Genomic DNA, 13356 nt, shown 5'->3' on the forward strand with positions numbered 1-13356 from the left:
CGGCATTGCCGCAAAATGCCGAAAAAGAACATCTGGTTAAAAGCTTTAATTCATTATCAACGGAAGTAAGGATTTAAAGTCATAAAATCTATGGAGTATTTTTCCAATCATATAATAAAATTTTATTACCCAAACGACCGGAACCTCACCTATGCACAGAAAGGGTCTTGAGTAAGTGTACTTCAATGGTCAAGTCCAGGTAAAATGCATACGACACGATGCGGCTAACTAACAAGTATTTGTCATCCCGACAAGGCCAGCATTTGAACAAAATATGCAATAAAACTCATATTCGTCGAAAAAAGCATTAAATAAGCATATAAGTTTTAATATGCATAAAATTGAAAAAAAATCAAATAAGCATAAAAAAATGTGTCAAATGGCTCCAAATTGTATCATAGTTACAGATATAAAAAAAGTTTTGAAGTGCTTACATTTTTCACAAAAAGCATTAAACCTAGAAATCCGCTCTCTAAAGATAAGGGAACTAAGGCAAGCAGAAAGAATAGAATATTATTATTATATAAAACCTGAATATTTATTGTATTTTATTTATTTTCATTGATTTACAGAAAGTTGTTTCCTCTGTTAGATACAGATGTTGCAGAACGACGTTTCCAGCTAAAGTACATTTTTCTGAAGTTCGGAGTGGTTGTCGTAGAACTTTCATCTGGTAATTGTTCAATGAGCGATAAGGAATTTGTAGTCTTAAGCTATGGAGACACCTACATTGTAAATGAAACACTATTTTTAATATTGTACCTAAATACCATAGTTTATCTGTGCCTTCCATTTTTTCCATGCTGTACAGTAATGGTCACGTTTTATCGGAACTCTCCTTTTTTGGCTTACCAAAAAATGTTTTACTAAAATTTTGTTATTAGATAAAGCAGAATATTTGTGAAGATGTACACTCACGTCAAGGGAAAACGTTGCAATCAGTGGAGTGAAGCAAAGGATATGGTTGTAAAAAAATTAACAATGAAATAAAAAAATCAAAATCAAAATCATTTTAGTTGGAGAAGGAAAACATCCAGAGCATTACTACGAAAATTATTTTACGAGAAAGTCTAAAAAGTATAAATCAATCTAGATATTGCTTCCACAATCTGCTCGTTGAACTAAAAATCTTGAAAAAAAAAGTCTTAACCTATTGCACAGTGAATGTAAAATTCCATTTAAAATTTAAGGTGTATCTAAAATCTTTAAGAATATAGAGTTTAGACAATGGGATTGGAAAAACTGAGTCAACAATTTGTCACAAGTTACGAAACAATCTGTACTAATATAACAAAGCCTTAAATTGTACAGTTCTTTGAGTACTATAGTTTAAAATTATTTTGCACCATTTGCTAATAAAAATTCTACTGTTTTGGTATGTTGATACTTAGATGCTGCGTAAAGCGGTGTCCAACCATCTTTATTAGCCCTATTAATTTCGCCTCCGCATTTCACTAAATATTCGACAATTTTATAGTGACCGTTCGAGGAAGCTGCGTGAAGCGGTGTCCGACCAATATTATTAGCCTGATTGATTTCGGCTCCGTTTTTCACTAAACACTCGACAATTTTATAGTGACCGTTCGAGGAAGCTGAATAAAGTGGTGTCCGACCACCATTTGTAGCACGATTGACTTCGACTCCATATGTCACAAGACATTCGACAATTTTTTCGAAACCGTTCAGAGAAGCTGTGTTAAGCGGTGTCCAACCAATACTATTAGCGCGATTGATTTCGGCTCCGTATTTCACTAGGCATTCGACGGTTTTATAGTGACCCTTCGAGGAAGCGGCATAAAGCGGTGTCCAACCATCACTATCAAAACGATTGATTTCGGCTCCGTATTTCACTAGACATTCGACAATTTTTTCGTAGCCGTTCAAACAAGCTGCGAAAAGCGGGGTTTCGTCATAATTGTTAGAACGATTGATTTCGGCTCCGCGTTTCACTAGACATTCGACAATTTTGTAGTGACCGTTCGAGGAAGCTGCGTGGAGCGGTCTCCAACCAAAATGAGTAGCGCGATTGACTTCGGCTCCGCACTTTACCAAGTATTCTGCAACAAGGGTGTGTCCCTTTTCGGAAGCTGCTAACAAAGGAGTTTCACTATAGCGTGCAGTACTAAAATTTACTTCTTTGTAAGAGGAGCCAGAATTTTCGGAAATAACCCCTTTAATCGCTTCGTCGTACCCTAACCGAGCAGAGTGATACAAAATATTAATTCTATCACTTGTACTATACAATTGTTGCAACTGTAACTTTCTCGACTGCAATAATTGCAGCTCAGCCCCCAAACTTTCACTTTCTCGAGAACATTCCAAAGGTGTGATTTTAAACAACAAATCGTGTTCTGAAATTTCACATTTGTTCAAGAGAAATAGCAACGCGTTAAAATATTCTCTCGTTTCTAGCGAATCACTGAAGAAATAGTCATCGATTACATAAAGATCATCTTCCTCGTATACCTCTAAACGTGGATGTCTTTGTCCCCAAGAACAAATGAGATGTAAGGCACTTCTTCCACCGTCGTCTTTACGATTTATTATTTCGTCATTATAACTCTTTAGTTGTTCAAAATTTCTGTACAAGACCGCGATGTGCACCGGTGATTTTTTAACAATTAGCATGTCGAAGAAAAACCGTACGTTATTGTACTTTTGATCAAAAAATATGTCTCTGCGTATCATTTCAAAATTTTTAGAAAAATACGAGGCAACGAAATACTCAGCAAAAGACGCGTGCACGAATTGTGATCCAGTGACGATACCAACAGTTGCAAAATCTTCAGAAACTAAATTTACATCTCGTGAACAGTCGATCTTTAATTCCTTCAAAATTTCTTCAGGAAATATTAACTCAAGTGCGAACTTTTCATACTGCTTTAATTTGTCTTCTTTTTTCTTTCTGACCTCTTCTTCCCAATAGTCACCTTTTAGAGGCACCTTGCCTCCAAAGAAGACTTTAAATTTTCCGTCAATAAAATAACGATATAAGTCAGTCAAGAGAAACTTGTTGTTCAATTCTAAACAAGTTTCTTTATTTTGACGGAATATCTCTGTAAGCATAAAAATCTGAAGCGGAATCCCCAAAATATCGATGTGTTTTGTGAACGCAAACGTTGATTTAATTTTCTCGATCGTTCTTTCCATGTCGTCGGACAAAATAATACTGGAAAGACGTTTTCTAATATAATCTTCTTGCTCGGTCTCGCTGAACTGGTTAATACCCATCGACAATACATTAAATTTTGTTTCAAGGAACGACATTAAGTGTTGTCGTGCGGTAACCCACTGAATGAAACCTTTTTGTGATAATATAAGAATCAAGTCTGAAACAACGTCCACATTTATAATTAAAATTTCGTCGAGAGCGTCCCACACGTAAACGACATTGTTTTGCTCCAAACACATTTTGAAAAATTCTCGATCGAACCGTTCAAGATGTCGATATTTTTCGTTTAAGATAAATGATTCGAACCGATTTAAGTAATCTGATGCGTCACAAGTTTGTAAAGTTTTAGACAATGAATTAATATCTTGAGGGGTCATAATCACCGTCCAATGTTTAAAACAACAGTTGTTTTTTAAGCTTTTTGTCAACTCAGTTTTGCCCATTCCGGGATCGCCTGTTATTAAATTAATGTTGTTGTTTAAATCGAAAGACCAAAACTCTTTCTCGTTTTGGGAATAATTACTTAACTTATAATTTCGCAATTCACTAATGTCCCCTCTACTTCGGATCCATTCTAAAGTTTTGTTATAAAGAAAATCAAAATGATGCACAATTTTGGAGTCTATTATTTTGGAACATATTTTGTGAAATTCAGATTCGCTACATTTATTTTTAGTTATTATAACAACTGGAGTGCGGTAAATTTTGGAATCTCTGTTACTGAGAAAATCGTTTATATCTATCAGAATGTGCTTTTTAGATACTTTTAATTGCTCCAAATTTTCTTCGCAGTTGAGAACGATAACAGTGTTTTGATTAACATGTTCTAAATATTTAATATCAATCATAGTGACCGACAAATATCTATCGATATAAATATTGGGAAAAGTTTCCTTTTGTCCACCTATATAGCACGAACCGTTTGACATTTCTAAAAGTTTGTTCACAGTTACGTGCTTTAAAAAGTCTTCATTTTGCTCAAAAGCAGTTTCTAAATTAAACGCGTTTTTCCCTTGCAACGAAATAGTAAATTTTTTTAACACTTTTTCCCATGATTCAAGTTTTGACTCTAAATCTGACAAGTTGAGAAATACGGAACGAACTTTCATCCATTTTTTACATTTTCCTTCACCAATTAAAACAAACTTTGTATCACGGCAGAGCTGAATAGCTTTTTCGACATTTTCGTGTTCTTTTACGATTAACGGACATTTATCCATCAACCATAACAATTGCGTCAACACATTGGCGTCAAGATTTTCGACAGTAGATATATTAGCAGAAGAAAGACAATATCGTGATCGCACTTTGTTTAGTTTTTTGAGATCAATATTTTTGTTCAAGTCGCCCCATAATTTTTTAAGTTCGTTGCTGCCTTCTTTCCCCAATAACGTGATGTCGAAATGACAAATAGCGTCTCGAAGGATGTTCATTTCGTCACTGACCGGACCAAAAACAAGAGGTTCGATATGAGGAGAAAGCAGACGAAGTGCAATTAAACGTTGCGTACATTTTTTGCTTAGTTTTTCCTTCGTTCCTTGTTCCATACTCCATTCCGATATGAATTTAAAATATGCGTTGAATATTTCTTCATTAGAACAAAACATCTTAGTAAATCTATCCATCGTTGATGTCGCAAGAGTTTCCAAAGGCTCTTGGTTGGTGTATAAACGAAAGCGGTTAAAGAATGTCTGATATTGATGAACTTTTTCTAAATTTTCTTTAGTCCGCTGATCTTCTATAATTTCAAATTTGTAGCAATAATTCACATTTTTAGAGATTTCTAAAACCTCGTAACTGCTTTCTGAAGCCAAAACTTTTTTCGGTTCTAGGTAAAACTCTTCTCCTTCGAGTTTGAACTTTGCTTTGTCCGGAATATTCAATTTATTGTTGGTGAATAATACAAATCGTTGCGCTTTGTCCAGTAAATTTTGTGCAGAATTGAAATACTTGCTTATGCTAAAATCTCCCCTCTTGCTTGCTAGTTGTTGGATCGCTAAATTTCCTCGACTGCTGTGTTTTAATTGCATTGCTGTTGTTTCAGTACCTCGATCTGTCTCAATTTGTATTACTACGTCATCGAAATCACCAAAACTTGCATCATTCGACGAAATGTTGAAATCGGTTATTTTAGTGTCGCTTACCATTTGAAGTATGACATTAGCCATAATCATATCTTCGTATTTTTTTCCTTTATCGGTAGTCCCTGATCTTTTTTGAAAAGTCTAAAAATAAAGAAACATTGTAATAATTAAACTGAAACAAACTATAATATCTTTAAAAACATGGACTTGAATAAAATGAGCCAGTTAAAATTATTATGTGCACATTAGAAATCAAAGATATTTATTATTGAAAGAGTCAGATACGACGTTTTATCTACGACTCTAAAGTGGGATTTATAAATTTGCTGTTAACGTTGAAGTTCCCGTTGCAGTTGCTGTTGCCGCTGACGTTGCTTTTAAAGCTGAAAATTCTCATTTATACGAAAAAGTGGAGGATTTAAGTTGATTACTACAAAAATGTAACATTTTAGACATGTTTTAAATTTCTTGTTGTCGAAATAAGTCTACAAATATTAAGAAACAAAGGCAAAATGTAGGCCCGCCCACCCGCCCTATCTCGATTGTGATGATTTTTTGCATTCGTTGTGAGCCAAGAGGGCGGAGCTTAACTGCAAAATCCTTATTTCTCTACGAGAAATTAAAAACATGTTTTAGAGTATCGTGTATATTTGAGTATAAGAAAAAAATAAAGCCAAAGATTAAGTCCCACCCATACCTGCCCTAATCTAAATAGTAATGAAGTTTTCATTCATTGCCAGACCTAGGGGCGGCCTAATTGAAAAATCCATATTTTCTTACAAAAATTTAGCATTTTAAACCTGTTTTAAGTGTCTAAGAATACAAAAATCATCACAATTGAGATGGGGTGGGTGGGCGGGGTTTATATTGTTCTTTTTGTTCTTAATATACCTAGTATTCTTTGAAACACGATACTCAAAAACATGTTTTTAATCTTTTGCAAAGAAATAAGTATTGTGCAATTAAACTCCGCCCCCTTGGTTTACGGCGAATAAAAAAGTCATTACAATTGAGATAAAATTTTGTTTTTTATTTTAGTATATGTAGACTTTTCTTCACAACATGAAACTTAAAACATGTTTAAAATGGAAAATTTGTATAAGGAAATATCGATTTTGCAATTAAGCTCCGCCCTATAATTGCGAAATCCATATTGCCCTGCAAAAATTTACCATTTTAACCATGTTCTAAGTTTATTGTTGTGAAAAAACGGCTATGTATATTAAGAAAAAAAAAGGCAAAATATAACGCCACCCACCCGCCCTATCTTAATTCTGATGATTTTTTTTATTCGTCGTAAAGCAAGGAGCGGAGTTTAATTACAAAATCCTAATTTGTCTACGAGAAATTACCATTGTGAAACATGTTCTTAAGTAATCGTGTTATACAAAGAAAACTAAATGTGTTAACGAAAAAAGAAAACCAAAAGATTTATTCGTCGTGAGCCAAGGGGGAGGAGTTTAATTGCAAAATCCTTATTTCTCTACAAGAAATAAAAAACATGTTTTTTGGAGATTCGTAATATACCATGTATATTAAGAAAAAAACAAGCCAAAAATTAAGCCCCACCCATATCTATTCCAGGCTTCAGGGGATTTTTCCTTTAGGTTGGCAGCACACGGCAACGTAACGACAAATGTTAAAAGTTGGTCATCTCGAACGTCACCCCAACGGCGTGCCAACTTTCAACGGCAACGTCAGCGACAGTTTATAAATCGACCTTAACACTTCTGAGGAAAATCTGGAGGTGGACTCCCCTATGTAGGAGTCAATGAAAGTAAACAATCTTCACAACGAGAGTTTTAGAGCTGGAATACAGGGATCCTCTCCAATTTTTTGACCCGTCATAAATAGGCAACCAACATTACAGAGTTCGAAGTATTTTTGTGCATCGATAACAATTACAATAGTTTTGGCCGTTTTTTACGGTTTCCACATTTCTTTGCTTCCAAAATGAAAAATGTAAATTGTAGTGTGTAATTTAGTGTTTTCCTGCGTTTTCTTGTTTTTTTTTTTTTTCAAACGACAATCCATGTAGCCACAAAAATTTATTAATGGCACTCTATTTATTGAATATATCTTGACCACAACTGGCTTATTAGAAAAATGAATTTCCTGATTAATATATTTACCTTCTCTCGAAAAGACTTATTCGTTGTTTCTATATCTATTTGTCCGCTTTTCTTTGGGTACACACTTTCTTCAGTGGCATTTTTAGTGTGTTGATTGGTATCTTCTGTTATTAAATCTGTCGACTGAAAAAAAATATTTTCACTCTTAGTAGGATTATTTTTTAGTAGTTATGTTGAGGAATGAATGAATGAACGAATTATTTTTGTTATTACAAGTTCGACGACTTTCGTAACGAAAAAAATTCACACGAGCTTTTCGAAATTAGTTCGAAATACTTTTTCGTCCGAATTTCAAAGGTCCAAGAACTAAAAGACGTTACAGAAGTGCTTTGAATACGTTATTTCTAAAAAAATCCATGAAGTATTTCAGAATTAATTTTCCGAACTATGTAGTTGTCAAAAATCGACCCCTTCTTAGTCTTCCATTAATTTTAAAAATTTCCCATTGCCAATGTCCAAAATTTCAACGGAAGGACGTGAAAACGCACTTTTACTACTTTGGTAGCCTTGACATTTGCACTTTCTAATAGTTAGAAATTTTGGGCTACTTGGAGCTTTAAGAACAAAAGAAATGTATTTATCCGAAATCAATCGATCATAACGAAATTTTGACGACGTTCTTGTCAGCTATTGTTCTATTCTTAGTCTTCAGAGTCTTGACTACTCCTTACTTCATAGCATTTCTAGTATCGTCAAAATTTCTAAGAATTTTTCAAAATTAATTCCAAATGTTCCTTTTCACGCAAATTTCAAAAATTCAAGGCTAACAACAACTGGAAGACGTTGCAGAATTCCTTTGAATATTTTCAAAGCCTTTGAACTTCCAAATTAATTTTAAAAACCACTTCAAAATTTTATTGAATTTGTAAAAATAATTATAATACCGTTTTTGTAGACCGGAGCCTCTCTTCAGATTGCCGAGTTTGTGAGAGAGTAGTATTTCTTTGTTCACGCTTTTCTCGTTTTCTTTGTTCTATTTTACATTTTAAGTCTTCCTTCCATCGTCGAATTTCTTCGTCGGAACCCGAGTCCATGATGACAACGTTGAATGTGCCTGCTAAAAACATAATATTCAGTGACTAAACCGTCAATTAAAAGCAAACTAGTGGTATTTAGAAGTACAAGTCCGAATCAATTTTAATGACGTAATCTCAAAATTTTGCATTGGTTGCGTTTTGAATTTATAACCCTGTATTACACAGCCTAACTGTAATTTTCAACTTACCCGTCAAAAAGTTTAGTTTTAATATCACAAATAACTTTAATAAAATAAATTGTTGGATTTCAATATTAATTCACAATTATTGCTCTGAACTTGTTAATGTATTGCAACAATTTGTTTCTAAAGGTGGAGTTAGGAAATGTGATAATTTCGTTTTTATCAAGACCTTCAAGAGATAAAAAATTCGAACAAATATTGCCTTACGATAAAACGATATTATGTTCCTTCACTAATGTTTCATGTTCAAATACAGTAATTTGGTTTTTCCCTTTCCCAAGCAGAGATATTTTATTTTGAGGTTATGTATCAAAACGTCTTTTTTATTGTTGTGTTATGGGTTTCAGTATACCTAATTTTGACATTTAAAAATTAAATTACGTAAACTTACTAAAAACGAAGGTAAAATTTTCCAAAACGAACGTCTCGATTTCGCACAAACTCTTTTACAGCAATTCCTCACCGCCAAATGTTGAAGTTACTCATCTGTATGTCCTTGCTAAAGTGTTGATGATGACATCATACTTTGATTAGATTATTTATTGAAGAATAAATATTATTTATTTATTACGACTATGGATAGACCTACTTTTTCCGCTTGGGGAGTAAAAATTAAACATAACAAAATGTTCCACTTTATTAAAAAAAAACTACAAAATTAATAAACCCTTTTACAATATTTATCAAAACACAAAAGACATTGATTACATTATTACATTTGTTGTATTGAATAAAAATACTGATAACAAGATTTCCCCTGTATAACTTTGTATTGGTGGTTGACAAGTAAAGCCAATTATTTTCTTCACAGCCTGATGAATTTTTTAGAATAGAATTTACTCATTTAGATGGACCTCTTTCACGTGGTTTTTTAAATTCAACAAGTACATACTTTTGTACAAACACTTTTTGCATTCATACCACTTACTATCCTGTTCATTAAAATGCTTATAACTTGTATGTTTCTTCAAAATATAGTGCTTTTTAGCTTTAAATGGACACAGTTGACACTCATACCAATTGATATCCTTTTCGTCCAAATGCAAGGAATTTATATGTCTTTTTAAATCACAGTTCTTTTTGGCTTTATATGAACAAGCTTGGCATTCATACCATTTAATATCCTTTTCATCTACATGCTTTGCTTTGATGTGTCTGTTTAAAGCGTACCGAATTTTAGCTTTATATGAACACTGTTCACATTTATACCATTTAATATCCTCTCCTTCCAAATGTAGTACTTTTATGTGCCTGTTTAGAGTAGACTGGGTTTTACTTTTATATGCACATTTCACGCAGTGGTGCCAAAGGCCTTCAATATAACTAAAATGCATCCTCAGCTTGTGTTTTTGTAACAAATTGTCCCAAGTACATTTGAACTTGCACTGGTCACAATGATACCACATAAGGCCATTTTCGTCCACCTCATTCAAATTAAATGGTTCATCAATTTCCCTATTCTTTGAGCAACCAATACTATGTTGAAACCACTTTACTGAAAAATGTGTCTCAAAGCCGCATTTTTCACAAACGTACTTTTGAATTGTGAATTTTTCACTTAATTCTGGTTCAGAGTGATGTTCTCGAAGGTGTTGTCTGAAAAGAAGCGTCAGTTCTGTCTGGAAATCGCAATCCTTGCAGCTGAAAACTTCAACGGTTGAGGTTTCACAGTTGAAATGGTGTAGTGAAGAATGGTGACTTTTCAGGTGGTTTACCATTAGAAAAGACAATGTTGTAAAGTAGGGGCAAATTTTGCAGCAGTGTTGGACATTTTCATGGGGCGTTTTCACGTGGACGACCTTCCGGCAGTATTCCAGGAGCGACATTTTACCATGAACATTTTAAATTAAAATCAATTTTTTTGTACAAGACCAAATCCAATTTTTTAGGTTTGCTGATCCCTTGAATCGATGATTTATTTTTTATGATTACGTTTATGACCTTTCTTACTTGATTTTTCGGGGTTTGATGAGGTTTTTAGCAAAAAATGTATTGAGAAACACAACATGGGACATAACCTCAATCGTAACTTTGTTGACAAGATATGCAACACATTATACACATTGAATAAAAAAATCGAAAGACTCTAACTCTGTAGTTACAAATAAGCAATGAAAATTTATTTCACACCATAAATAATTACAAAAATTACAAATCTTGACGCTTTTAATGACTTTATTCATTCCAAGACTTCATAATTTCAAATTTTTTACTAATGTCGCGCATAAATGTGCTTTTTCAAATTCGAAATTTCCTTAGCTTTATATGGACACTTGTTGCACTCGTACCATTTAATGTCCTTCTCGTCTAAATGCTGCGCATTTACGTGCTTTTTTAAGTCGGAACTTGCTTTAGCTTTATATGGACACGACTTACACTGATGCCACTTAACTTCCTGTTCACTTAAATGTTGCGCATTTATATGTCGCTTTAAATTAGAAATCCACGTAGCTTTATACGGACACATTTTACACTGGAGATTCTGTTCGTTTAAATGGTGAGCTTTAACATGGTTTCTTAAATCCCCGTTTGTTTTACTCTTGTATGAGCACTCTTCACACTGATGCCACGTAATATTCTGCTCATCAAAATGGCGCCGTTGTATGTGTCTTTTTAAATAGCAGCCGAGTTTAGCTTTAAATGAACACATTTTGCATTGGTACCATTTAACGTCCTTTTCGTCTAAGTGTTGTCCATTTATGTGTTGCTTTAAACTGTAACTACTTTTGGTTCTGTAAGAACACTGTGTGCAGTCGTACCATTTAATGTTCTGGTCATCTGAGTGGTGCGAATTTACGTGTCTTTTTAAATCACCACTTAATTTAGCTTTGTATGTACACTTATCACAGTCGTACCATTTAATCTCCTGATCTTCCAAATGCCGCGCGATTGTGTGGATTTTTAAATGGCCTTTTTGTTTAGATTTGTATGGACAATATTTACACTGATACCATTCAAAGTCACTGGCGTCCAAATGGAGCGTCATGTGGCGTTTTAAACTCTGCTTGTATTTGGATTTGAATATACAGTGGCTGCAAGCGTACCATTTAACGCTACTTCTGGTATTAAAAATGGGGATATTTTCTGGAATTCCAAAACACGTGGTTTTGTGCTGGAGCCACTTTAAAGCAAAATTCGTTTGAAACGAGCACTTGTCACAAGTGTAGTTTTGTATGGTGTTTTCGTCCGGGTAGTCTTTTTTAATGCTGTGATGTTCTCGCAGGTGTTGTTTGAAAGTAAGTGTGAACTTTGAGTGGAACTCGCAGTCTTTACAGTAGTAACTTTCAATGTCGGTTCTCTCGCAGTCAAAGTGTTGCAGTGATGAACTGTGGTGTTTGAGGTGGTTAACTAGGAGAAAAAATGATGTTGTAAAGTATGGACAAACTTCACAGTGGTGGACGTTTTTGGGGATATTTTCGTGTGAAGTGAATTTTATTGAGTATTCCAGATTTGACATCGTGGTCTACAACAAATACTGTGTTGTTACGGTATAGAAATAACTATTTAAGCCACTTTACCTAACGATAATGAATTTAAACTTGTAAGTGTAGTTTTCAATACAATCAGCACATTACCTAAAATGTCAAAAACGTAATTAGTTTATAACTGAGATGACATAATATGTGATTTTCCTACCGACATTTTGATGGAAAATCGTCCGAATCTAAGAAAACATTTCGTTTTTTCTGGAAAGCGATTAGCTAACCTCAATTAACCTCAATTGTTGGGTCAGCTCCTTCGAGTAAACAATCCCTGCTATTATATGTACTATCCGCCATGCGGTATAAATGTCAAATCTAGTAACTTTTTTTGCTTTTGTGCAAAAATCCCTGTCGTGAGAAGCTGAAGCTGTCAAGCAAACTTGCGTATTCTTTTCTTTATAAATCCAAAAAATACACGTTGTCTAACATGTGGCTTTTGAAACATGTGAAATAAAGTAATTAAAAAACAATTAAAATTTATTTTTCCGTTGTTTTCGCATATTTTTTTATCTAGGTTCGTGGAATGATAATAATAATAATTTATATGGGTATTTAAAATTTTCAATTTAAGTAAAGGTTAAAAATCTCGAACTTTATCGAAAGTAACATAATCAGAAGATAAATTCATCAGGAAATCAATTCTGTAGAACGAAAACGCGTGAATCACGACGTGACGTGTTTGAAAAAAAAAATTGCGCAATGAACTTTAAATTTATTAGATTCCCCACATATTTATGATAAGTAAATAATTTTATTTACGACGACACAGGTTGGTGATGTTGAAACTATTGAACATACTTCCTGTATATTAACTCATTACTTTACACAAGTAATTCGTTTTGTAACAAAATGGACGCTATATTATTATATTATTTGATTGAATTTCATCCCAGGATTAATAAAAATGAAATCAGCAAATTGTTACTCTTAATGCATTAATTCATCCTTGTGGAATTTTCAGAAATGTCAAAATATGTGTACAGAGATAAGGTCGCTTATTTTTACACCTCATATACGTTTAAATAAAGTATATTATATTTGAGTTTGTCTAACTATTGCGTCAAATAAAAGTACACCCCACCGAATAAACAGCCAGTCAAGCGTGACTCCATAAAGTAAAAGTTTGACTAGCGAAGTTATAAGATCACAAGTCGACAATAAGTTTATAACTTCTTGTGAAAAACATTGCAAGAGAAAAAAATTTAAAAACTTAGGTAAGTTAAATAAAAATAACAACTAGAAATACTGTATATTAGCAAAAACATTA

General features: G+C 33.5%; 3 protein-coding genes across 10 annotated transcripts; all 3 read right to left on the minus strand.

Moving 5' to 3' along the window:
- Positions 1-513: 513 nt before the first annotated feature.
- LOC135137863 (uncharacterized) lies at positions 514-9096 on the minus strand. Of its 8 annotated transcripts, none has more exons than XR_010281952.1 (6): positions 8999-9096; positions 8273-8442; positions 7389-7511; positions 919-5397; positions 763-866; positions 514-713 (listed from the first exon to the last, which is right to left on the minus strand). XR_010281952.1 is itself a non-coding variant. In XM_064067620.1 (4 exons), exons 2-4 carry the CDS (start codon positions 8420-8422, stop codon positions 1336-1338), a joined length of 4335 nt encoding a protein of 1444 aa, XP_063923690.1. In that variant the 5' UTR covers positions 8423-8445; positions 8999-9096; the 3' UTR covers positions 918-1335. The 8 variants fall into 8 exon arrangements, 1 of the variants encoding a protein (XP_063923690.1); XR_010281950.1 differs by having other exon boundaries at positions 771-866; positions 8273-8445; XR_010281955.1 differs by having other exon boundaries at positions 514-725; positions 771-866; positions 8273-8445.
- Positions 9097-9443: 347 nt separating this feature from the next.
- Positions 9444-10433, minus strand: LOC135138457 (RE1-silencing transcription factor B-like). The gene has a single exon (XM_064068431.1). The coding sequence runs from the start codon at positions 10431-10433 to the stop codon at positions 9444-9446; it is 990 nt and encodes a 329-aa protein (XP_063924501.1).
- Positions 10434-10764: 331 nt separating this feature from the next.
- LOC135138013 (zinc finger Y-chromosomal protein-like) lies at positions 10765-12398 on the minus strand. Its single transcript, XM_064067827.1, has 3 exons — positions 12244-12398; positions 12126-12182; positions 10765-12070 (listed from the first exon to the last, which is right to left on the minus strand). The coding sequence occupies exon 3, from the start codon at positions 12062-12064 to the stop codon at positions 10820-10822; it is 1245 nt and encodes a 414-aa protein (XP_063923897.1). The 5' UTR covers positions 12065-12070; positions 12126-12182; positions 12244-12398; the 3' UTR covers positions 10765-10819.
- Between the last annotated feature and the right edge of the window lie 958 nt (positions 12399-13356).

Source organism: Zophobas morio, unplaced genomic scaffold (assembly GCF_036711695.1).
Source record: "Zophobas morio isolate AGI-343-1 ecotype UQ-CSIRO unplaced genomic scaffold, CSIRO_AGI_Zmor_V1 ptg000030l, whole genome shotgun sequence".
NCBI classification, from domain to species: Eukaryota; Metazoa; Arthropoda; class Insecta; order Coleoptera; family Tenebrionidae; genus Zophobas; species Zophobas morio.

What these genes read in the sequence shown, in the direction of transcription:
- LOC135138457 (XM_064068431.1), bottom strand. Translation starts at nt 10,433, where the DNA reads ATGTCGCTCCTGGAATACTGCCGGAAGGTCGTCCACGTGAAAACGCCC.
- LOC135138013 (XM_064067827.1), bottom strand. Translation starts at nt 12,064, where the DNA reads ATGTCAAATCTGGAATACTCAATAAAATTCACTTCACACGAAAATATC.
- LOC135137863 (XM_064067620.1), bottom strand. Translation starts at nt 8,422, where the DNA reads ATGGACTCGGGTTCCGACGAAGAAATTCGACGATGGAAGGAAGACTTA. An exon ending in GGCTCCGGTCTACAAAAACG is followed by an intron (nt 7,512 to 8,272) that starts GTATTATAATTA and finishes ATTTTTTTTCAG; the next exon opens with TCGACAGATTTAATAACAGA. An exon ending in ATAAGTCTTTTCGAGAGAAG is followed by an intron (nt 5,398 to 7,388) that starts GTAAATATATTA and finishes CTTTATTTTTAG; the next exon opens with ACTTTTCAAAAAAGATCAGG.